Source organism: Talpa occidentalis, unplaced genomic scaffold (genome assembly GCF_014898055.3).
Source record: "Talpa occidentalis isolate TD23 unplaced genomic scaffold, MPIMG_talOcc4v2.1 talOcc4.16, whole genome shotgun sequence".
Classification (NCBI taxonomy): domain Eukaryota; kingdom Metazoa; phylum Chordata; class Mammalia; order Eulipotyphla; family Talpidae; genus Talpa; species Talpa occidentalis.
In genome coordinates, this window is record NW_023601653.1 from 47,327,936 (window position 1) to 47,355,193 (window position 27,258).

At 36.7% G+C, this 27,258-nt stretch overlaps 1 protein-coding gene across 1 annotated transcript; it reads left to right on the forward strand.

Moving 5' to 3' along the window:
* The first annotated feature begins 3,117 nt into the window (after positions 1–3,117).
* Positions 3,118–4,035, forward strand: LOC119248303 (olfactory receptor 8S1-like). The gene has a single exon (XM_037515263.1). It carries the CDS (start codon positions 3,118–3,120, stop codon positions 4,033–4,035), a length of 918 nt encoding a protein of 305 aa, XP_037371160.1.
* The last annotated feature ends 23,223 nt before the right edge of the window (positions 4,036–27,258 follow it).

The following is a 27,258-nucleotide window of genomic DNA, read 5'->3' on the forward strand; positions in this document are numbered from 1 at the left end:
CACGCGGTAATGGCTTCCCTTTTCTCTAATGGTTTGCTCTGCCCCTGGGTCCCTGTGTAAGGCCCTTTACCCTGATCCCCACCACTTCTTGTCATTCCCTCATCAGGCGACTGCTTTCCCTCTCGTCCTCTCATCTTTGTCTCCTTTGGGTAGTAGTGCCCTCCTCATTTCTCTATTCTTCACTTCTGTTACCTAAAATGTTTTGGTCCTATCCACAAAAATCTTTTTTTTTTTACTCTTTTTGGGAAAATTAAACACTTGGATTGGGGGTGAAGAAACAAGAATGTTTCTCAGTAGCTCAGTTGTCTTCGGCACTAAAGTTAGGAAGTTAAGTTCTCACACTTCCTTGGTAGGAAGTCTCTTTCCCTTACCTTGCTATTTTTCACGTCTATGGTGCTGAACACCCACATCATACCAGATACCTGGAAGTTTGGGGAAAATAATACTTAAAACTTGTCTTGAAAAGATGGGAGGAGAACAGGACATCTGTGATAGATTTTGAGTACCACGTGACTCAAAAAACACCCTCTCTGAACACTTTGCATATATAGGGTACAGAAATTAACTGTATCTTTCATTATAGGGTAACCCCTTTAATTCATCTGATTATGTGTGTGAAAGCTCAGAGCAGGGCAAGAGAAACTATATGGGGAAAAGCCTCACCAGTTGGTGAAATTTTTCTCCAGCCGGTTTTACATATGATTTCAGGCAAGCCCAAATTGTCCAGATCCCTTACTGGTTCCTAATCTAATCTGTTTTTTGTGAGTAGTAAGACCCTGGGTTATTCTCCTTTTAAGTCTCACTCATTCAATTCCTCATGTATCATTTTTTATAATTTATTCCTTCATGTATATTTTATATTCATTTTTGTACAATGTTTGCTTTCTTCTCTCAGGTATAGACCCTGTAAAATTCCCACAACCAATTCACCTGTGCACCTTCGCCATAGTCCTTTGTGCTCTGCCCTCCCCTGTTTTGGTCCCTCTCCCTTCTCTGCAGAATGTCTCTGATTTATAGTTGCCTGTTAATTTTGTTTTTTTTTTTTCCCTGATCCCTTATTTGATCCCCCTATATTCCTTGTATAAGTGAAACCATCGGATATTTTTCTCTTTCTTCTGGCTTATTTTCCTGAGCATAATGCCTTCTAGCCCCATCCATGTTGTACATGGCAAGAGTTGATCTTTTTTGATTGCTGACGAGTATTCCATTGCGTATACATCTTCTCGATCCAGTCATCTATTTTTGGGCATTTGGATTGTTTCCATATCTTCATTTATTTATTTTTAAAGTATTTATTTTTGAAGAACATGTTTTAAGCAACTCCTCTGGTCCAGTCACAATTGTAGGTGCTTTTGCGTGTCTCATTCTAATAGGAGCTCCTCTCTGGCAACTTTTCTTTGTAAATGATGTAATCAGCTAATGCCACATAAACATGATAACCAAAAACGCACACTGGTGGCTTCTCAGAGCTGTTCCCATTCTAAGTTTGGTCTTAGTGGCTGAATAAATGAAGAATCAAAAATAATGAAATGGTAGCACCAGGTAAAATAATAGGTGATGATTTTTTTTCAGTGATCCCTCAAATAACTCTAACACTGCATACTTTTACCCATGAGGAAATCTGGTGCCTTATCAGGGTACAATTTCCCAGGGGTGTCCCTCATGAAAATGGCCTATGCAAGATTTTCACTCTCTTATCATTATTTCTGTGAGTAAGTCTCCACAAAGTCTAAAGAATTTCTAATAGTAGGACTATATTTGAAAATGAGTAGAATGGAAGAGACCTACCTTTTTGCTACTCTCTGAAATTATAATGGGTGGTTCTCTGCATTTCATGGTTTGATTCATTTGCATTTATAGTGTCTTCTGCCAATGCTGTCATATTTTCAGGATGAATCCAGGTCACTGTAGTTAGAACACCAATAGTGAATTAAAAAAAAAAAAAGAAAACAATGAAAATGCAATTCTTACATGACTAGAAGCATTTATGTTTTTTGAAACAATATGCCTAATTTAGCCTTTTATTTTCCTCTTTTAGAAATCAAGGAAGAAGTCTATATCCAACATGAATTTTAAAACTCCACCTTGATGTTGAAATTCTCGCACTTTCAAACATATTTGTGTTCTGGATCCCTGAATTTAACAAAGGTTTTCATTAAGTCTATGCTAGACATAGCTCAGCTAGGTGAGAAAGACAGTTAATGTGGATTCATTACTAAGAACCATAATTCTGGGTGTTAAGATAAACAATGGGAAAATCATAAGTCCTTTGAGAAATTATGCTGGTTTGCAGTATGAACACAAACACTAAAGCCAGGCATGAACTGTACGATGGTGAAGTCAACAGTGTCCAAAGGTTATCCTGAGTTAATGATTGTGTCAGTTCAGAGTGACTGACAAACAGAAGACAAAGCCTTAGAAAGTCAGGAGCTATTCTGTATTTACCAATGGCATGAGGGCACAGACAAGAGCTGAAGCTGAGTGAATCACACAAACAGGGTGTGCCTCTTCTCACCATATTGACCAACAGCTATCTCTGTGCTGCTTTGTCTCTGAATCCCCTTACTCCTCACCCTGAAAATCTCTAGGCACTATCCCTCTTTACTTTCCCTTAGTGACTTTATTTAAATATTTATTTTTTAGAAAGCCATTAACCGGAACTGCTCCTTTCCTAAACATATCTACTGACTTCATACATGTCGGATGGATGAGAGAAACGCAGTAAGACCATGCTCTGCTTCTGCGCAGAAGACCACCTTCTCTCAATGACACCATTTCCTCAATTTTCTTATTCCTCCTGCAATTTCTTCCTCTCTATTAGATGATTTAATAAATTTACAGAATCCTCCCATAGTTTTAATAATAAAACAACAAACAAGCTCTAAGATATTAAGGAAAGAACAATTAAGGTAGACAGGGGGATTGGGCAGAGTAACTTATTAAATGTTATAAGAAACATAGATTTAGGCAAGTTTATCACATCAGAACATACATTTTTGACTGGGCATGAAACTTAGTGAATGGAGAAGAGGGTTAAGACACTTGGATATTTGTTAGACTTAACAAGAGGTTTCACCCAATTTATTTCTTACATTTCAAAGAAAATACTGAAGGAAAATGAGAAACCACAGTGTTGTGTCTGAGTTCTTCCTCTTCGGGTTGTCTGCTGACCCCCAAATGCAGGCTCTTCTCTTTGTACTTTTCCTTCTTATTTACCTTCTGACCCTGATAGGTAACCTGATGCTTCTGCTGGTGATCAGGGTTGATTCCCATCTTCATATCCCTATGTACTTTTTCCTGGGACAACTGTCCTTTCTGGATCTCTGCCATTCCTCTGTCACTGTGCCCAAGCTGTTAGAGAACCTGGTGTCTGAGAAGAAAACCATCTCAGTAGAAGGCTGTATGACTCAAGTTTTCTTTGTGTTTGCCACGGGGGGCACTGAATCCTGCCTGCTCACTGTCATGGCCTATGACCGCTATGTGGCCATCACATCTCCTTTGCTCTATGACCAGAAGATGAACAGAGAGCTGTGTCTGGGGCTGGTGTGGGGCTCGTGGGGTTTGGCTTTTCTAGATGCTCTCATCAATATTCTGGTAGCTCTCAATTTAGACTTCTGTGAGGGTCAAAATATTCACCACTTCAGCTGTGAATTGCCCTCTCTCTATCCTTTGTCCTGCTCTGACGTGTCCACAAGTTTTACTGCCCTTCTCTGTTCCAGCATCGTGCATTTCTTTGGAAATTTCCTGCTAATATGTTTCTCTTATATTCGCATTTTGTCCACCATCCTGAGCATCAGCTCTACCACAGGCAGAAGCAAGGCCTTCTCCACCTGCTCTTCTCACCTTACTGCAGTAGTCTTCTTTTATGGCTCCGGATTACTCCGCTACCTCATGCCAAATTCAGGATCCACTCAAGAGTTAATCTTCTCAGTGCAATACAGTGTGGTAACTCCCATGCTGAACCCCATCATCTACAGCCTGAAGAACAAAGAGGTGAAGGCAGCTATGAGAAGAATGCTGAGAAAATGTTTCTAGTATTTTAAATAATAGACTACAAAATTGCAATTATGAGGAAACTAGATAGAATTTCAATAAGTAATACCAGAAAGCTAATGCAAATACTCTGGTGTCAGGATCTCTATATACCTTACAATTTTCTTAAAGATACTTAAGAAAAGGTGGAGTAATTTTCTTGGAATGATGCCTGTTCAATCCTAGTCAGAGTAAAATGAATGGATAAACTACTTGTCTGGCAATTTTTCTTGCAAAAATATTTAATTTATTAAAAATATTGTTATTGCCAGGTCAATCTCTTTGCCATTCTTCTGTAGTTAAAGTCCACTTGTTTGATATGGTTCCAAAGGGACTGTTAATCCTGTATCTCCTTACCCTTTCCTACTTGCTATTCCTGGCAACGTGAGTGGTAATAGAAATGAGCTCATGGTCAATGCCAGGCTGCTCATTCCTATAGCAATTTTAATCTCGAAGAGAGATTCAGAGAGACAGAGACCAACAATTCTGCTTGCATCACAGGCTTTCCAAGTGCCAAGTCCCCTGCTGATAAGGTCATTGGCGTTATCTTAGGTTCTCTCCTTTCAAGTCAGAGCTATAAACATGATTCCCAATTAGATGATTAGATATTTGTATCATGACAGACAATGTGCTAAGCATTTTACATAAATTATCCCACTTAAACATCACAACAAGTGCTTTAGGTTAATACTTTAGTTGTTCTTATTATAGAAAAGAGGAAAATGTCTCAAAGAGGTAAACAATGTGTATGGAATTTGAAACCAAATGGAGTTACCCAAAACTTGCTTTCTTCACCACCTTGACAAACTGACTCTCCCCTTGATGCTGTGAGCTACCCTAAATGTTACTGTTGTATTCTACTTTGCTTAACTCAGAACTAGATTCTATCATTTGCAAGGAAATATCTAGCTAGCTAGCTAGCTATATATATATATACACACACACATATATATATAGATATAGATATATATAGATATATATAAATGTATGACACCACAGTGGAATTGCAGGTACATACATCCAGGAGTAATCAGAATTTTTTAAGTGTTTGTTGGACCTGGGCATGTCCAATATAGACTACAAGTAATGCATTTGTTTATTCTGCTTCAAACCATTTACCTAAAGACCAGCTGTAAGGGATTACCATGAGAAAATTTCCCAGCTCATACTCATTGTTGGAGAAGTACCTATACCACTCAGTCCTAATGAAGGTGCAGAAATTGCAGAATATGAAAAAATTGATGGTGGAGCAAGTGCTGGACAGGGTCGGTGGCAAACTCCAAAAGGAAAACCACCACAATTTTAGCAAAGGCCCCACAGATCATGAAATACACTTTGAAGTTTTAATGAAAAGGGTATTTGGGAGAGATAGGTCAGTCAAAATTATAGTGGTGAAAAAGTAACTTCTGTTTCTTTCTGAATTACCCCTTAATTTTTACTGTCAACGTCCCCTTCATTTCGCACTCTCCTGTAGCAGAGAATTTAAACTAGAGAAAAGAGGACATTTTTTGGCATCTTCACTACTTTTTCAAGATTATAATGGATTCAAACAAACTTGTTCCACAATAAATATGTTTTGAATGTGGACAAAGAAACTGAGAATATGTCTACGATGAATTCTCACCAAATGGAGAAATGTCACTCAGGTCTCACTCACTGCCCAAGCAGTTCTAGTGGAACAGTCTACCATATGAATGCCAATCTCTTTCTTCCTGCTGACTCTAGTTCTGGCCCAAGGCTGGGCATGGTGTTGGTTCTGCAAAGGTTCAACATTTTCATTCACCAAGGCTAATCTGCTGCTGTCATTGGTGAAAATGTTTCTGATAATCGTCACATACAAATTTTATTAGATAGTTAGCAGATTCATCTATTTGTTTCTATTGTGCATTAAAAATTCAATTACATTAACTTCTTTGTTATTTGTAGCATATGGAAATACCATGGTATTTTCTACATTGATTTTATACCTTTCAACTTTATTGAAATTTATCTTCCTAGTATTAATAGCTTGCTTATAGACTATTGGATTTTTAAATTACATTTTAATTATTTCATCCCAAATAAAGGGTCAGAATTTTTTTCTTTTTCTGTGCAATTTTTATATATCTTTTTACAAAGTTAAATCCATAGCTAGAATTTCTAGTGCAAATATCTTATTAGGAGCAGTGAGAAATCATCCAGTGTTTCAGGATTAAGGTTGAAGTTTGTTCTGCTTTTGAGCAATATGTTTAACTTATGATAAAAGTTCTCTTGTAATCATATTTTGCTGAGATTTGGTGTGCAAATTTATTAAATAATTTTCCATTTCTATTGAGGAGCAGAACTTTTTCTCTTTTGTTTGCTACAGTGTCTGTTCCATAAAAAGCATGCAATAAATATGTGCCGAATAAAGAACAAGTTTGTTGAAATGGTCGTTGTTATTTAATTTTTATTATTTATTTTTTTAATAATAAATTGTGTCCTTAAGTGTTCTGGTGTTGAGGAATTAATACATTCCTAGCAAAATTTTTTCTTGCATTCACCTAGTCATCTTTGTTGACTATTTTTCACATATCACAGTGTCACCTATGCAAAGTGCACTACGCAATGATCGCTGGCACTTCACAGAGCAGTGCTGCCTTCATTACAAGGCAATCTCAAAACATCTTCATCATCCAAAAGAAATTCCAAACCCAAAGGCCATTCCTCTTCATTCCCTGCCTACAGCCCCAGGCCAATGACTGATCTACTTTTTTCCCTATGTAAATTTGTCTATTCTAGACATCTATCTTTTTTGTTTTATTATAAATTTCATTTTTATATTCCCCATACAATTGCGACTGCCTTATTTTGACCCCAATCCCTCCCCTCCCCACCCCCCACCCTCCATAGAGTGTCTCTGGTTTATAGTTGTTTGTTGATTTTGATTTTTACTTTCTTATATTATTCTTTTTCCTGGTCCCTTATTTAAATTTTCTAGATTCCTGCTATGAGTGAGACCATCCAGTATTTTTCTTTTTCTTTCTGGCTTATTTCGCTGAGCATGATCCCTTCCAGCGCCATCCATGATGCTGCAAATTGCATGTGTTTATCTTTTTTGAATGCTGAGTAATATCTAACATCAATGTCAAAAGTACTCTTTCAACTTTGCATTTTAAAAAAATAATTGCATGAAAAGGGTTACCTGCCAGAGACCAGCTCCAGTGAACAGGATTGAGGAAAGGGAACTGAAGGAACTTGGAAATAAAGAACTGACAGACACAAAATAGAGTTTAAGAGAAGCGGAACTCAGAGGACACAAGACCGCTCATTCTATGTTCAAGCGTCCTGAGTTCCAGGTGCAATATATTTGTATTGACACAAACAGACCCCCTCCCCTCTATGTTGGTTGTTGGACAATGAATCATTTTCTTAGTATTTAGGCTTGTCCAGGCACACATTCACCGCCAAGATTCTATGTTATCATGTATATTCTACTCCCTTTCTAACCTTACCTGCTTCTCAGGCTTAGATTTGCTGACGCAAGAAAGGACATCTTGGTCTGGACATGGACCAGTCTTCCAGCCCATGTTGACCAGTCTTCTAGTCACGACCTTGACGTCTCCTTATCTCAACACCTCCTGCTTTAGGGGTCTCCAACAATTACCATTCCTTGAAAGTTTATAAAACTCATCTTTAAAGTCTTGAGGACTTCTTTCTTGTCTTTTTTTTTACTGCAGGGGGGAAAGGTTTTGATTGCCAATTTGTTTCCTTCGATGGTTTGTGATATATTTGGATTTTATATTTATTCATGAATCAATTTTAGTGATTGGTAATTTGGGTTAATTATTTGATGCTTATCATTTCATTAGTATTTTGTTATGTATAATATCTGATAATTTTTCAATCTTTTTCATCATTCATTTAATTGGAAAATAAAAAATTTCAAACATACAAGAGCTGAAATTCTAAACAGCCATATATTGACCTCTTTCACTTTTAACATTTTAGTATATGCCCCTTATCACCTACCTACCACTCTATATAATCAGCATTCTACCTTTTCTTAGTGCATTTCCAAAAATCTGCCGATATCAATACACTTCACCCTAAATACTTCAGTATGCACCCCATTAACTAGAGCTCAAAAATTGACTACACCTCTGTTTTCCTTTTGATGTAAAATCTACATGCTGAAATATTAAGTGTCAGTCAATGGATTTTGATAAATGCAAGTTGTGTTACTCAAATCCCTGTCCAGATATAAACCATTACCATTACCCAAGAAAATTACTTGATGTCCCTTTCCAGTGAATTCTTGTCCTCACTTGCCCACCTGTTAATCACTGTTTTGATTTTTTCACTATCGTCTTGCCTTTTTGCAAAACATCACAGAAACAGTGTGTATATACAGTGTGAATAACTATGTGTCAAGATTCCTTCATTCTCCTTGTTTTTGAGATCCATCCACATTGTTTCATGTAGTAATAATTTATTTACTTTTTTTGAGTGATATTTAAATAATGCATAAATAATGCATACATTATATTAAATAAATAATGCATTGAAAATATGGTGTCAGAAGTAAGCATACATTTTATACAAAGCTTCCAAACCCAAATGCCCCAAAATAGGCAAATGGGACAAAAAGGTGTGGTGTATTTATACAATAGAATATTACTCAGCAATTATAAAATTTAAGCCATTTGCCACAACATGGATGGAGCTGGAAGGAATTATGCTAGCTGAAATTAGTCAGAAGGAAAAAGATAAATACTGGATGCTCTCACTTGCATGTGGAATATAGAGAAACCAAACAAAAGGTCAAGAAAATGTCAAAACTGGAAAGCTGACCATAGAACTGAGGCACACAGCAAGGGAGGGAGTTTAAAGAGGGCAACACAGTGGAGGGATGAACACAATGGAATACATTGATGGTTCATGGGTGACACAGTAGTGGGAGAACTAGGAGAACTACACTGATGTGAGAGAAAAAAAATAATTAATTAAAAAAATAAAATAGGGCCTCGCCGGTGGCACAGCGGGTTGAGCGCCAAGCTTTGAAGCTGTCCGCAGCCTCTGCAGCACAGGTTGGATCCCGGCCAGCCGGGGAGCAACCCACATGCTGCAGTAGACCTCTCCTGTCTCGATGGCTGCTCCCCTCAGCAGTGTCTTAGGTCTGTCTGCCTGTTCTGCTCCCCACTCTGTCTCTGGTGAATTCTCTCACCCTCCGGTGCATCTGACTGTACCCAGTGCCTTTATAAATAAATAAATCTTAAAAAAATAAAAATAAAAAAGGAGCTTCCAGATATTTTTCTAAGGGGTTATATCATTCCATTGTTCTACCAACAGTGTGAGTTCGGGTTGCTCCACATTTGGTGTGGTCTTGTCTTCCTAACTAGTCATTCTTGTAGACGTTAGTGAAAATTTCATGTGATTTTCGTTGTCATTTCCCTAATGAGCAATGGTGTTGAACATTACTTCATGTGTTTAGTAGACTTCATATATTTTCTTTTATGACTGGTTTGTTCAACACTTTCACTCATTTTAAAATTAGATTTAAAGAAATTAAGTAGCATATTTTTACATATTTGGGGTACCAGTCCTTGTCAAATCTATGTTCTGTAGTATTTTCTTTTCCTGTTTTTTTCCTTTTAAATTCTAACCAATGTCTTTTAAAGTGAAAATTTAAAAATTTTAAAGAATCTAATTCTACTTCAATTTTTACAAAATGTCTATCAATCATAATTTATGATTAATTTATTTTTTATTTCTTTCTTTTTTTTTTAATTAATCTATACGCCTATCTCTTACTTGCTTGTTTACTGTAGCTTTAACATAAGGCTTGACATCAGGCAGTGAGTTTTTCAACACTGTTCTGCTTTGTTCAGTTATTTTAGATATTCTAATTACATTATTTTCACAAATAACTTCTAGAATTCACTTATTGATTTCTACAAAAAAGTCTTCTAGTATTTGCCTGTACTTCATAATACTGAGATTATGTATTTTTTCAATTAATGTTTATTAGGGTAAAGAGTTTTTACCTCAATAGTCCATCACTGTATTTGCTTTGGGGGGGTTATAGATTTAAACCTCTACAGGGTATATTTTTACACTAATGCCCACAGCAATTTTCCAAAGGGCCCAGTCCCTCATCCACTCCCACTGCACCTCCCTCCCCATCCAGTTGCCCCAGTTATGCAGTCAGATGTCAAGGGTTTATTATTCATTTGGTTTTGACTGGCACTTTATTAAGTTTTTCTATATTCCACATGTGAGACTATCAGTTTTGACTTTCTCCTACTAACTTACTTTGCTTAGCATCATCTACTCCAATTCCATCCATTGCTGCAAATGGCAAGAATTCATCTCCCCAGCAGTCACTCAAACTTGAATTAATTTACTTGGATTGAAAATAGAGAACGAGCTGATTAGTGCTAAACAGTCCAGTCAGAAGCTTAGGATTAAAAATGTCTTGTAGGGTGGGAGACCCTGAAGAGAATATGAGGTGAGAGAAGAAGGATTCGGCAAAAGGTCCCTGGAATTAGCTTTTGGTTTCATCAATCTTTTGGACTGTGGTTTTTATTTCTCTTTGATTTACATCTGCTTGATTTTCATTAGTTCTGTTCCTCTACTGTCTTTTGGATTTTTTTTTCATAATTAATCAAGCTGAGATAAAAGGTTATTTGCTTGAGCTCATTCTTATTTCTTAATGTTGGCCCATGTTGCTAGTGTTTCCCTCTTAATACTGCTTTTGCTATATGAAGTAAACAATTAAAAAAAAAAAAAAAGTCCAGCAATCCATGAAACCAACACTGGTACTTTGAAAAAGCCTTTGCTAGGCTTACTAAGATAAGTAGAGAGAAACTCAAATAAACAGAATCAGAAGTGAAAGAGGTGAAATTACAATAGATATGATAGAAATATCAGTACATAGGATTATAAGAGCGTATTACAAACATCTCCAGGGAAGGAAACTGGAAAACCTAGAAGAAATGGACAAACTTCTCAATTCATACAACCTCCCAAGACTAAATCAGGATGAAATAGATAACTTAAATAGTCCAATAGCAAGTGCTGAACTTGAAAGAGTAATAAAAAATGTCCCTAACAAAAAAAGCCCAGGACCAGATGGCTTCTCCAGTGAAATCTACCAAAGTATGAAAGAGAAACTAATATCCATCTATTTTTCAAAAAAATTGAAGATGTAGAACAACTCCCAAACACATTCCATGAGCTCAACATTACCCTCATCCCAAAATGGCACAAAGACAGAACAAAAAAGGAAAAATTTTTTATAATTATATTTATTCATTTTTATATCATTCTTTTTTTTTTTACAATTATGCTTCTCATCTCAGTTACAGTCCCTGTGAAATTCCCACCACCAATTCACCCATGTACCATCACCATAGTCCCAACCTTGTTTTGATCCTACTCCCTTCTCCCTACCCTGCAGAATATCTCTGGTTTATAGTTGCTTGCTGATTTTGATTTTTACTTTACTATAATAACTTTATTTCCTAATCCCTTATTTGGATCCTCTACATTCCTCCTATAAGTGAAACCATCTGATATTTTTCTTATTCTTTCTGGATTATTTCACTAAGCATGATTCCTTCCAACTCCATCTATTTTTGCTGCAAATGACATGAGTTTATCTTTTTTGATTGCTGAGTAATAGTCCATTGTGTATATATACCACATCTTCTTGATCCAGTCATCTATTTTTGGGCATTTGGGTTGTTTCCATAGTTTACCTTTTAAAACTATTATAAATAGTGCTGAAATAAACATAGGGGTGCAGGTGTCCATTTGAATTAGTATTTTTGTGTCCTTTGGGTAGATACCTAGGAGTGGAATTGCTGGGTTATATGGAAGCGCCATTTTTAGCAGTTTGAGGAAATCTCTACGCAGATTTTCATAGTGGTTGGAACAGTTTACGTTCCCACAAGCATTGTAAAAGAGTTCCTTCAAAAAAGGAAAATTAGACAAATATCTCTGATGAACATAGATGCAAAAATCTTCAACAAATATCTAAGTAAACTTAATATAGCAACATATAGAATCCACCACAATCAAGTAGGCATCTTTCCAGGGATGAAAGTTGGTTCAATATATGCAAATCAATTAATGCTATTACCATATCAACAAAAAGAAGATAAAAATCACATGAGCATTTCACACTTGATCTTAGCCTAAAGGCCAAGAAGTGATCATATGACAATTCCAATAGGTTCTGAAAGCATTTGACAAGATTCAATATCCATTTATGACATAAAGAAAACAATATAAGGGAAATCAAGGGAAGATATCTTAGCATTATAAAAAAACATATATGACAAACCCACTACCAACATCATACACAATGTGGAAAAGCTGAAAGCATTCCCATTAAGATCAGAACAGGAGAAAGAATGGCCACTGTTGCTCAGCATAGTATTGTAAGTTCTAACCAAAGCAATTAAGCAAGAAAAAGATTAATGGAAATCCAAACTGGAAAAAAAATGAAGTCAAGTGGTCACTACTTATAGATGGCATAATAATATATATAAGCCTTACTAAAAAACTACTAGAAATAATTAACATATACAGTAAAGTATAAAATATCAATACACAAAAATCAGTTTCATTTCTACACCCAAAAAATGTACCAGTAAAAAAAGTAAATAAGGAAAACAATACTATTTTTAATTACTCCAAAAAGAAGGAAATAACTAGGAGTAAAATTAATGAAGAAGGTAAAAAGACCTAAGTATTGAAAACTATAAAACTCTGTCAAAGAAAATAAAAGAAGACACAAAGAAATGGAAAAATAGCTCATGTTCATGGACTAGAAGAATAAACATCATTAAAATGGCTATATTGCCTAAAGCCAATACCCATCAAAATCTCAATGACTTTTTTCAAGGAAACTGAACAATTGTAAAATTTATATGGAACCACAATAAATGAGAGGAAAGAATAAAAATGGAGGTGTCACACTTCATGACTTCAAACACTATATTATACAACCACAGGAATCTAAAGAGTATGGTACTGGAACAAAAACAGAAATCAGGCCAATGGAATAGATTAGAAAGACCAGAGATAAATCCACCCAAATATGGAGAATTAATCTTTGACAAAGGAGCTTCTGTCATAAAATAGAGAAAAGAAGACCTCTTTAACAGTGTTGGGAACATTCAATAACCACTTGCAAAAAACTGAAACTAGATTCATAGTTAACTCCATACTCAAAAATTAATTCAATATGGATTGAAGATCTGGATATAAGAACTGAAGCCATAACATACTTGAAAAAAATACAAAAAATAGAAGACACAGACAGGACATCTACTTGCAGAGATGTATTTGGAAACTCAACTCTAGATGCAAGGAAAACAAAAGCAAAAATAAACAAGTGGAGACATCAAGAGACAAGTTTTTGCTGGGTCGCTACATGCAAAAGAATGAAGCTTGACTACTACTGCACACTATGCACAAAAACCAACACAAAATGGATTAGAGAACTAGACAAAAGACCTGAAACCATAAAATATATAGAAGGAATAGAGGCAAAACACTACATGACATGCACCTCAAAGACATCTTTACAGACACATCACCCAAAGCAGTGATAGTGAAGGCAAGACTACATCAAATTAAAGAGCTTCTGCATAGCAAAAGAGACAATAACCAAAACAAAGAGAAACCCCACCAACTGGGGGAAAATTTTTGCACACAACACTAATGATAAAGGACTGATCACAAAAATCTGCAAAGAGCTGATGAGACTAAACAAAAACAAAGAAAATAATCCAGTCAAAAAATGGGCAAAAGAGCTAAAAAGAAACTTCTCCAAAGAAGAAATGCAAATGGCCAGCAGGCTTATGAAAAAATGTTCAGCATCACTTGTAATCAGGGAAATGCAAATCAAAACTACAATGAGATACCACCTTACACCAGTGAGAATGGCACATATTAAAAAAACTAGCAACAACAAATGTTGGCGAGGGTGTGGAGAAAACTGGTGGGAGTGCAAACTGGTCCAACCACTATGGAGAGCTGTGTGGAGATTCCTCAACCTACTAAAGATAGAGCTTCCATATGATCCAGCAATTCCACTCCTAGGTATTGACCCAAATAACGCAGACACATTAATTCCAAAGGGCATTTGCACCCCTATGTTTATAGCAGCACTATTTACGATAGCTAAGCTATGGAAACAACCCAAATGCCCAAAAATAGATGACTGGATCAAGATGATGTGGTACATATACACAATGGAATATTATTACTCAGCGATCAAAAAAGACAAATTCATGCAAATTGCAGAAACATGGATGGAGCAAGAGGGGATCATGCTCAGCAAAATAAGCCAGAAAGATGAAGAAAAATAACAGATGATCTTACTCATAGCAGGAATTTAGAAAACCTAAATAAGGGACCAGGAAAAAGATGAATTATAATAAATAAAAATCAACAAACAACAAGCAACTATAAACCAGAGACATACAGCCTAGGATGTGGGGTGGGGAGAAGAAGGATTAAGGTCAAAATAAGGGGGGGTGCAATTTTATGGGGACTATAACTAAAATGAAAATGTGTACATTGTGCAAAAATGAAAAATGATGTAAGAATTATATAAAATAAAATATTTAAAAGTTTAAAAGTGGGAAAAAAAAAGATAAGAGATAAGTTTTTTTGAACCTCAAAAGAAACCACCACAAAGACAAAAAGGCATCCCACAGAAAGGGAAAAAAATATTTGCACATCACACATCTCAGAAGGGGCTAATCTCTAAAACTGACAAAGTTCATATACAATTTCACAACAAAAAATTTAAAAATAATAACAACAAATAATAAATTAATAAAATAATAATTTTAAAGTAATAATAATTTATAATAAATAATAATTTTTTAAATAATATTTTTAAAATAATATTTTTTAAAAATAATTTTTTAAAAATAATAACTTCTCTAAAGAAGATATTCAGATGGCCTAATGACATGAAAAATTGCTCAACTGTCCTTATAAAGAAAAAGCAAATCAAATACACAATGAGCTATCACTTCACCCCTAGGGGAATAGCTCATATCGAAAAGAATGGAATCAAAAATGTCAGTGAGGATGTTGCAAAAAAGCAACTTTCACCCACCGTTGGTAGGAATCCAATTTGGTGCAGCCTTTGGAAAATAGCATGGAGTTTTTGTAAGAAAATAAAAATGGAAATTCTGTATGATCCTGTAATACCTCTATTAGGTATTTATTCTAAAAATACAAAAACTTTACGATAAAAAAAATGTATGTACTCCTTTGTATGCAGCACTGTCCACAGTTGCCATGTCATGGAACCAACCTCAGTTCCTGTCAACAGACAACTGGGTAAAGAAATTGTGGGATATATACTTAAGGGAATATATAAAGTGATGAAAAAAAAAGTAATGCTAGCTTTTGGGACAAAGTAGATGGACTTTGAGGTGATTATGTTACATGATATAAGTGAGAAAGTTAAAAATAGATATAGGATAGCTTCATTCATCTGTAGAATAGATATAACAAAAAAACATACAAAGGCAAAATACAACCGGAATAAATCTTGGACTTAGTGAAAGAATAAAAATGGTAACCAGAGGGAACAAGGGGGAGGGGGAAATGGGTTGGGGAAGTAGGCAGAGGGAATGCTGGCATGCATGCTTCGGTGGAGGATGAATGGGACATGTGCACATATAGAGGTGCAAAAAGGTAACCCAAAAATTAAAAAAAAAATTTAAAAAAATAAAGAGAAAAAAGTAAATCTTGTATCAAGTTATAAATTTATTTTGCTTTATATAATTTTATGCATTGTCATTGTTTCCTTAACTATCAACATTATAAAATAATATTTTTAAGAAATGCATACACAGCAAAAAGAACACATTTCCTGGGCCTTGTTTTCGTAATTTGCCCCTGTCATTATGCATTTATAAAACCCAGAAATAAAGTGGAAACTGACTATGTAGCATATAGTATGTATTCATCATTAGTCTTCTAGTGTCTTCACAACAGCATTTAGAATTATTGTCAGCATAAACATATCTACTGCTGGCACTGTGCTTGACTTGTGATGTCAATATAAAACAATAAACAAAAGAAATTCAATCAATAGAATACTTGCAAAAAATCACAGCACTTTTAAAACACACTCTGGCCTATATTTGTGAAGTAAATGCATTCACATGCTCTTTAAGTTTGTAAATCTAAAAATTAAAATTAAATTCTAATTCTAAAAATTAAATATTCTAGTATATTTTATAATCACACCAAGAGAACCAAGCAGAGGGGGGCGGAGCAACATGGCGGCGAGGAGACGCTGCGAGTAAGATCTCCCATTAAAAAAAGTTAATAGGGAGGAAAAGCGGCAGGTCCCAGTGAGAACTGGGACACGGAAGATAAACGGGTGACGCCAGCAAACTACCCGAAGAAGAAAGTGGCCATAAAAGAGGACCAGAAGGGAGGGAAGCGCAGAACCCTGCTCCCCTCCCCCGCCCACAGAGGCGGCACTCTCTGACCAGCAGAGAGGGAGAAAAACAACAAACCAAAACAACCAACAAGAACAAACGACGCAGCAAGCGGGACTGTGAGTGGAAAGGAACTATTGCAGCCACCACACCCCGTGAACGGGAGCTGAGGCGAACCCTGCAGGATTCGCCCTGGCGGTGAGCGAACGGCTCCGGGCGCCATTAGAGAAGAACAAAGACCCCAGGAGACGCGTACACAGCCCGGGCTGCCAGTAAGCTGGCGCGGAAAAGCAGCGCACTCGGGGAGCTTGAAAAGCAAGCACAGACCGGAAACGCGGCTGCCCAGGTACCAGCGCCTGCGACCTAGGCTTGCGGGGAGACTACCTAGGCTTGCGGGGAGACGCGCGGAGGTCCTCACTGAGGTGAAGGTCCCTCCCTGAGTGAGCAGGAACCAGGCACCCGGGCACGGGAGCGGTGCAAAAGGCGCCATTCCTGCGCCACTGAACTGGGCTACAGCCCGCGTCCTGGAACTGAGGGCTTTGAACTGAGACCCGGGGCACGAAAATTCGGGGCGTGGGTTCTCCACGACGGTGGGGCACAAGGCAGACACAGCACCCCAAAGCTGTTGAGGTGTACCCTACCATTCCCGCTCTGTTCCCTGTCCGACGGGGTGGGGGGGACGAAAAACAGCCCCCCAAGGACAATAGGAGAGATCTCTGGCGCCACCTAGTGACCAGGAAAAAAAAAAGTCACTAACACCCCATAGAACAGGAAATTTCTTAAGACTGCTTGAAAAGGGCAGAAGGCTTCTGCAGTGGCCAGCCGGGAAGTTATTCCACGCCAGGCCCCTTCCGACCAGCAGTCTGAGCCCACAGAGGGAGCAGGCACCCACGTCCGGGGCAGACCGGGTGCGCAGAAGAGTGTGCCTGAAACCGGAGGCGCAGGGACTGCATCCCGCTTCGCCATTTGAGAACAGGGACATTTCTTCAGTAAAAACTGCCTAAAACCAGCAGAAAGCTCCCCCAGAAGACAGAGATGGCTCCTGGAAGAGCCAGAGGGGAGCGGAGAAGTTCACCCAAGATGTCAGTCAGTCCGAGCAACACAGTGTCCCAACGCATAAGACAAATTAGAAAACAGACAGTAGGGAGTAGAAGAACCACACGCAACCTAAAAACTCCTCAGGAAAGAAGCACACCACAAAAAGAAAACCACTCCCCAGATTGCAACGACAGCAACTTGGAAGAACTTCTGAGCCTTCCAGAAAGAGAATTTAAAATTGCCATGATTAAAAAAGTGATAGATCAGAAGAAGGAAATTGAGTCCCTAAAGAGGGAAGTAAGAGAAATGCAGGAGATCAAAGAATTAATGGAGGAACTAAAGAACTCTGGGAAAAGCAATGAAAGCAGAATAGATGAAATGGAAGAACGAATAAGTAATCTTGAAGACACAGAAATAAAAAGAACCAAAACAGAAAAGGAAAGAGAAGTACGAAGGAAAAAGAATGAAGAAAGACTTCGGGAACTATCTGACTCCATGAGGAAAGGAAATATAAGAGTTATAGGAATTCCAGAAGGAGAGGAGAGAGATGTAGGAACAGAGAAAATATTCATGGATATAATTGAAGAGAACTTCCCAAATGAGAAGAAGGAGCTGAAAATTGATATACAAGAAGCAAGAAGAACACCAAACTTCCACGATGAAAGGAAAAACACAGCAAGACACATAATAGTAAAGCTCCCAAGAATCCAGGACAAGGAAAAAATAATGAAGCTGACAAGAGGGAAGAAACAGATAACATTCAAAGGAAAACCAATCAGGCTGACATCAGACTTCTCTGAAGAAACACTACGGGCAAGGAGAGAGTGGAGGGACATAGTCAACAGACTCCAAGAAAACAGATGCCAACCAAGAATACTCTATCCCGCAAAGCTCTCTTTCCTCCATGAAGAAAGAATATGGACCTTCCCAGACAAAGAGAAACTCCGGAATTTCATTGCGACTAAACCCCCACTCCAAAAAATACTACAAGGAATCCTAAAGCCAGAACCTCAGAGGGACGAATAACAACGAAAGAAGACCAAAAAAAAAAAAAAAAGTTACTAAAAGAATAAATAAATAAAATCAAAGGAAAGACAAACATAATGGCAAATACAGATGCTAACGTATCAATATTAACTCTAAATGTAAATGGACTAAACTCTTCAATAAAAAGACACAGAGTTGCAGCCTGGATTAAGAAACAAAACCCAACCTTTTGCTGTCTCCAGGAAACACATTTAGCTACAAAAGATAAAAATAGGCTCAAAGTCAAAGGATGGAAAACAATCCTACAAGCAAATGGGCCAAAAAAGAAAGCAGGAACAGCTATACTTATATCAGATAAAACAGACTTCAAACTCAAAAAAATAAAAAGAGACCCCAATGGTCACTACATTATGATTAAGGGGACAATACTTCAAGAAGAAATAACACTCATTAACATATACTCACCAAACGAAAGAGCACCAAAATATATCAGACAACTGTTGTCCTCTCTGAAAACAGACATCAGAGAAAACACATATGTAGTGGGAGACTTCAACACACCACTATCAACAATGGATAGATCAACAAGACAAAAAATAAGTAAAGAAACTAAAGCTCTAAATAAGGACCTAGAGCATTTGGGCTTAACAGACATCTATAGAACACTAAACCCAAAAAAAACGGAGTACACATTTTTCTCAAGCGCACATGGATCATTCTCCAGGATCGATCACATACTGGGGCACAAGACAAACATCAACAGATACACCAAGATTGAAATCATACCAACCATCTTTTCTGACCACGAAGGCATCAAACTAGAAATAAATCATAAAAAGAAGGCAAGGAACTATCATACCTCATGGAGATTAAAAGCCACACTACTGGAAGACCACTGGACTAACGAGGAGATCAAAGAAGAAATTAAAAAATTCTTTGAATTGAATGACAAGGAGGACACCAATATCCTAAATGTATGGGATGCAGCAAAAGCAGTAATAAGAGGAAAATATATAGCAATAGAAGCTCACATCAAAAAACAAGAAAGAACTCAAAGAAACAACCTAATCTCGAAGCTCAAAGATCTAGAAAAAGAACAACAAAAAAACCCCAGAACCAGTAGAAGAAAAGAAATAATAAAAACCAAAGCAGAAATAAATGAAATTGAAACTAAAAAACAATCCAAAAGATCAATGAAACCAAGAGCTGGTTCTTTGAAAAAATAAATAAAATAGACAAACCCCTAGCCAGGCTCACAAAGGAAAAAGGGAGAAAGCACAATACACAGGATCATAAATGAAAGAGGAGAAATCACAACGGACACAGCAGAAATCAAAAGAATAATCAGTAACTACTATGAACAGTTATATGGAAACAAGTTCAACAATCTAGAGGAGATGGACAAATTCCTACAACTCTACAATCACCCAAAGCTAGATAAAGAAGAAATAGAACACCTAAACAGACCAATTACAAGCAGCGAAATTGAAATGGTAATTAAAAACCTCCCCAAAAACAAAAGCCCAGGACCTGATGGATTTACAAATGAATTCTACCAAACATTCAGAGACGAATTAGTGCCTATCCTTCACAAACTCTTCCAAAAAATTGAGAAGGAAGGGACAATACCAAACACGTTCTATGAAGCCAATATTACACTAATACCAAAACCGAATAAGGACAACACAAAAAAGGAAAACTATAGGCCAATCTCCCTAATGAACACTGATGCAAAAATCCTCAATAAAATTTTAGCTATCAGAATCCAACAATGTATCCATAAGATAATTCACCACGACCAAGTTGGATTCATTCCAGGGGCACAAGGATGGTTTAACATCCGAAAATCAATCAACGTTATCCAACACATCAACAAAAAGAAATATAAAAACCATATGATAATATCAATAGATGCTGAGAAAGCTTTCGACAAAGTGCAACACCCATTCATGATAAAAGCCCTTGAAATTCTTGGGATACAAGGAACATACCTCAACATCATAAAGGCCATCTATGACAAGCCAACAGCCAGTATCATTCTCAATGGTGAAAAGCTGAAAGCAATTCCATTAAGATCTGGAACAAGACAAGGATGTCCACTCTCACCACTGCTTTTCAATATAATACTGGAAGTCCTAGCCAGAGCAATAAGACAAGAGAAAGACATCCAAGGAATCCAAATAGGAAAAGAAGAAGTCAAACTATCACTATTTGCAGATGATATGATAATATACATAGAGAACCCCAAAATCTCCACAGAAAAACTAATTCAACTCATCAATCAATTCAGTAAAGTGGCAGGATACAAAATCAACACGCAAAAGTCAGTAGCCTTCCTATACACAAACAATAAATCTGAAGAAGAAGAAATCAAAAAAACCACCCCTTTTATTATCGAAACAAAAAAAATCAAATATTTGGGAATAAATCTAACAAAAGAGGTAAAGGACCTATACAAAGAAAACTATAAAACACTGTTAAAAGAAATAGAAGAAGACACAAAGAAATGGAAAGACATCCCCTGCTCATGGATTGGAAGAATAAACATTATTAAAATGGCCATCCTACCAAAAGCAATATACAGATTCAATGCTATTCCAATCAAAATCTCAATGGCATTCTTCAAAGAAATAGAACAATTATTGATGAAATTCATATGGAATCACCAAAAACCCCGAATAGCCAAAGCTCTACTGAAAAAAAAAGAAGGAAATGGAGGCATCACACTCCCAGACTTCAAACTCTACTACAAAGCCATAATCATCAAAACTGCAATGGAATCGAATAGAAAATCCAGAAATAAACCCACAGATTTATGGTCAACTAATCTTTGACAAAGGAGCAAAGACTATGCATTGGAGCAAAGAAAGTTTGTTCAATAAATGGTGCTGGGAAAACTGGGTCGCTACATGCAAAAGAATGAAGCTTGACCACTACCTCACACCATACACAAAAATCAACTCAAAATGGATTAAAGAACTAGACATAAGACCTGAAACCATAAAATACATAGAAGGAAATATAGGCGAAACACTACGGGATTTGCACATCAAAGACATCTTTACAGACACATCACCCAAAGCAGTGATAGTGAAGAGAAAGATAAACAGCTGGGACTACATCAAATTAAAGAGCTTCTGCACAGCAAAAGAGACAATAACAAAAACAAAGAGAAACCCCACCAACTGGGAGAACATTTTTGCACCCAACACTAATGATAAAGGACTGATCACAAAAATCTGCAAAGAGCTGATGAGACTCAGCAACAACAAAGAAAATAATCCAGTCAAAAAATGGGCAGAAGAGCTAAAAAGAAACTTCTCTGAAGAGGAAATGCAAATGGCCAACAGACATATGAAAAAATGTTCAACATCACTTGTAATCAGGGAAATGCAAATCAAAACTACCATGAGATACCATCTCACACCAGTGAGAATGGCACATATTAAAAAAACTAGCAACAACAAATGTTGGCGAGGATGTGGAGAAAAAGGAACTCTCCTGCACTGTTGGTGGGAGTGCAAACTGGTCCAACCACTATGGAGAGCTGTGTGGAGATTTCTGGACCTACTAAACATAGAGCTTCCATATGATCCAGCAATTCCACTCCTAGGTATTTACCCAAAGGACACAGAAACATCAATTCCAAAGAGCACCTGCACTCCTATGTTTATAGCAGCACTGTTTACAATAGCTAAGCTTTGGAAACAACCCAAATGCCCAAAAATAGATGACTGGATCAAGAAGATGTGGTACATATATACCATGGAATATTACTCAGCATTCAAAAAAGATAAACACATGCAATTTGCAGCAACATGGATGGCACTGGAAGGGATCATGCTCAGCGAAATAAGCCAAAAAGAAAAAGAAAAATACCGGATGGTCTCACTCATAGCAGGAATCTAGAAAACTTAAATAAGGGACCAGGAAAATGAATATAAGAAAGTGAAAATCAAAATCAACAAAAAACTATGAACCAGAGACACTTGTTGGGGGGTGGGGAGCGGGAGGGGAAGGATTGGGGTCAGAATGGGGCGTTGCAATTGTATGGGGAATATAAAAATAAAATTTAATATTAAAAAAAAAAAAAAGAAATACAATTGAAACTTCAAAAAAAAAAAAAAAAAAAGAGAACCAAGCAGTTCAATAATTCCAGGTGTGTTTTCTATATCTGTGATCAAACTTCAGTTGCCCTTTTTTTGACATATATTGCATATATTATATATATAAATATATTTATATATTTATATTTTATTTATATTTATATATATTATATTATTATATATATTTATATGTTTTACATCATTGTTCATTTTTTTTACACTGCTTGCTTTCTTTTCTCAGATGTAGTCAGGTGCCTTTTTTAGACCACTTTGTGAAAATATGGCCTTAATGCTGTTAATGTTAGCTGAAGATCTCACAAGACAGTCGTGTTGGTGGTGAGGTGTGACATAATGTGCGCCACAAGCTGGTTACTCATCACTCCTGAATGGTCCAGGGAGTTGTTAAAGTGTGAAGGGAAAATTTTTGGTTGGACTTTTCTCCTCAACCAGTTGACTTTGCAGCACTTTAACATAATGTTAGATCTCTGTGGCTTTAATTGTAGGAATTTCAAGCATGATTCTTCAGTAGCCTTTCTAATTTGGTCACTTTACCGAGCATATATTTTACATACACTAGATGTTTGAGTTTTAAGAAAAAGAGGGAGAATACTCAAATAAATAGTATCAAAAATGAAAAAGAAGTTACAACAAACACTGTCGAAATTCGGAGAACAATAGAGATTACCCTAAACATTTATATGCAAATAAATTCAACAACTTAGATGAAATGGACAGATTCTTAGAATTATGCAATCATTAGAGACTGAATAGGGAAGAAATTGAATCCTTAAACCAATCACAAGCAAGGAAACTGAAACAGTAATCAAAACTCACCTACCCCCCTCCAAAAGCCCACAACCAGATGGCTTCACAAGTTACTTCTACAAAACTTTCAAAGACGAACTAATACTTGCTCAGACTCTTTCTAATAACCAAGAAAGAAAAATTCTTCCAAAAATATTTTATGAGGTCATTACACTAATACTGAAAGAAAACTCTAGGGGGCCTCCCCTGGTGGAACAGGCAGTTGAGCTCAGCGCTGTGAAGCTGTCTGCAGCCTCTGCAGCACTGGTTAGATCCTGGCCTGCCGGTGAGGGTCCCACATGGCGAAGCAGACCTCTCCTGTCTCGCCTGCTGCTCCCCTCAGCAGTGTACTTCAGTCAGTCTGCCTGTTCTGTTCCCCACTCTGTCTCTGGTGAATCCTCTCACCCTCCTGCGCATCTGGCCTGTACTTCAGTTCTTGTATAACTAAATAAATAAATCTTTAAAAAAGAAAAGAAAACTCTAGGGTTGAAGCACCAATAAAAGGCAGGCAATGAGAACTATGCAGCTACTAAGGACATTCTCTCCAGTGCTCATCTTAGATGTGACTATGAAGGATAATGGATAAGGAATATTCCAGAGGGCAAAAGCAGAGGCTAGAGAAGGTGAGGGAGACAGGAGATCCTACTCAAAAGGAGAGCCTCAGATCCAGGCTGTCAAGTATGCTGAAACAAGTTTACTGCACAATGCAAGCAGGCATCTTCACAGTTTCTGAGCAGATTTGAAAACTGCTACTACATCAATTTGTTGGAACAACTTTCCTGTTCCAAATTTAGGTGATTTGCTTCCTTGTTTTGTTACTTATTTTGTCCTTCTAGCCTACATTTTGTTTTGAGAAAAGACTGAGTTCTTTCTTAAAAACACTCTGTAAGTGGAGTTGTGTGCTTCATGGGGTATTGCAAGGTAAATATAAAAAAGAGGTCATCCCACTTTTGTTTTTTGATGACAGGATTTATCAGTGGATGTAAGTGATAAAAACCTTATCCCCTCATTGTAAAGTTTCCAACCTTCTGTTATTTAAAGGTGATACTCAAAGATACAACTCACTGATGATCATTGCCTGAAGTGGTAAATTCGTTAGAAGTTTCAAAATGCCAATATTCTAGTTATCATTCCTTCTGCATTATAACTGCAATTCATGTAAATAAAAGTAAGTTCTTGTATCTATTAGAATTTCTTTGATTGTCCTGAAACATAATTCATATTAGAAGACATGAAAACTACTTTATTTCATTTCCTTTAATTATAAATTTTCAGTGTCACCTCCATTATTGAAACCCAATGAAATTTTTCTTCCTCTTTTTTTAATCGGTTCGTTAATTGAATGTGCACCGTCATTAAATCATGTCTCTTAATGTATTCAATGCATTTTGATTAATCTCAGCCATTGCTCTTGACTGAGATATTCTATTCTTTGCCTATGTGTAGATTACTGTGTCCTTTGATAATAGCCTTTGATGTCTTCCTTACATTTTTCTCACCAAAAACATCCCAAAGTTTTTGTATGCATTTTATGCCCAGACTGATAATCAGACATTTTTCTAAAGAATCCTGGTTCTTTAAAAAGTATTTGGAAAACAAACTCAGGATGCCACAAGTGATAATTACTGCTTTATCACTACCTCTGTTTTGTTTTTTTTTTAATGGACAGGGCCTTCAACAGCAGAAAAATATGTAACAAGTTCATAACTACTTCAGATTGCAAAAATTGTTAATTCTCGATTTTATATTATGTCACATTACTCTTGTACTAAATTGACATTCCTAACAATGTTAGTATATCTATTTTATCCTTTAAATATATTTTATATATATAATGTCAGAAAACAGTACCAATATTTTTACTAACAATGAAACTACTGAATGAAACATCTCTCTCACTGAATAAACCCAGTAGAAATTCTATAATCTAATATTAATTGAAATGATTCTTTTCTAGGGTGGTTATATCACCACTTTGATGTAGAGCTAGGCTTGTTTGTTTTAGTTGTTTTTAAGTTTAGAATTTTTAATTTCATTTTTTTAATTTTGTATCAGAAGTCAAAACTATACAACAAGGTATATTCAAAACAGAATCTCATTCATCCTGTTGTTCTCCTTGTTGGCTTTCTTTCTCTCCCTATATGTAATCGTTTTAATTAATTTTTATTTTATACTTCTGATGTTTCTTCTGTTAAAACTAAATTTTATATATGGATAGACACAGATGCGTGTGTGCATGTGGGGTGCATATGCCACTCAGAAGCTGGCATACTATTTAGGCCACCATGCAATTCTCTTTAGTTGGCAATGTATCCTGATATCATGCCAAGCTAACACACAGAGATCGCCCCATTGTTCCTTCCAGCTTGAAAGTACACCATTTTGCGTATGTGCATTAGTTGATTCTACCAAGAGTATTCTGATGGATATTTGGGTTGTTTTCAAATTTGTTTGCTATTATAAATGATATTACATGCATTGAATAACTTTATATAAATATCTTGTACCTTTATCCCAGACCTACTGTGACCTTTTATCCAGGTAACTCACAGGAAAAAGGAATTATGGAAAACACTTGATAATTACTTGATACTGGCCTTAGGGACAATAGTAATTTCTTGGCATCCAAAAATGGCATTGCTATTCTTGCACTTCATAGGACCAGCAGACAGGATTCTATGAATATTTTCTACTTATTAGGTGTAGTTAGACCAGGTCTCTTAAACAATGAACTTTTCTTTCCAGCTAGCTTATGAGGTAAGATAAGAATAGATCATATGAACTGATCATATGTACTTTACCATGACCATCTATTATTGAATAATAAACTAATATTTTTAATCATATCTCACTTGATTAAAATTAATATAGATTAATAATAAATCCTAATAGGGCCTCCCTGGTGGCACATCGGTTGAGCGCTGGGTTGCGAAGCTGCCTGCAGCCTCTGTAGCACCGGTTTGATCCCCGGCTGCTCCTTGGCCACCGGAGGAGGGTCCCATGTGGCCTGCGGACCACTCCTGCTGCGCCCGCTGCTCCCCTCAGCAGTGCACTTCGGTCCTTCTGCCTGCTCTGCTCCCCGCTCTGGTGAGTTCTCTCACCCTCCCGCGCTTCTGACTGTACCCAGTGCTTGTATAAATAAATAGATAAATCTTTAAAAAAAAAAAACAATTGTTTAAAAATAATAATAATAATAATAAATCCTAATGAATAAATAAGCCTATCTCATACACACACGGAAAAAGATAATCTGGAGGTTAGTTATGAGTGTCTTTTCATATCCCAAAGTGAATTTTCCATATGACCTTTGTATCCCTAAGGGAAATTTCTGGTTTTTCTTCACAAGTCAAAATTCTTTTTATCTACCTTTGCCTCTCTTCATTTCCCAGTAGACTATCAGGAAAGCTCATCTGAATTCAAGCTGATTGCTTTAATTCTCAAGTTGAAAAGTCACATGAGAAAATCCCTGAGGTCTTTTTTAAAAGTTCAAGCTTCTTAGCAAATGAGTCTAGAATCCTGATTCATGCTATAATTGCCAAGAATATAGATTATTGAGCAAGTCCCCTGAGCTCCTTAGTTCAACCTAAACCAACTGCCCTTCTGATTGGCTGGCCATCAGAGTCCTTTGTTCAAAAATTTATCAGCAAAATATTTAGGGTTATAAAGGATTTGTGTAAACCAATGACGTATATCAGTTTTTTGACTCAGATCAAACTTGACACAATATGAGAGAAATTAATATAGCAGTGACCTGTCCAGAATTTGACATTTTCAAGGTGTTTCTTATGCCTTTTCTTCAAAACCAGAAGGGGTAAGAGTACAGTAAGATTCTGAGCACTTTCTCT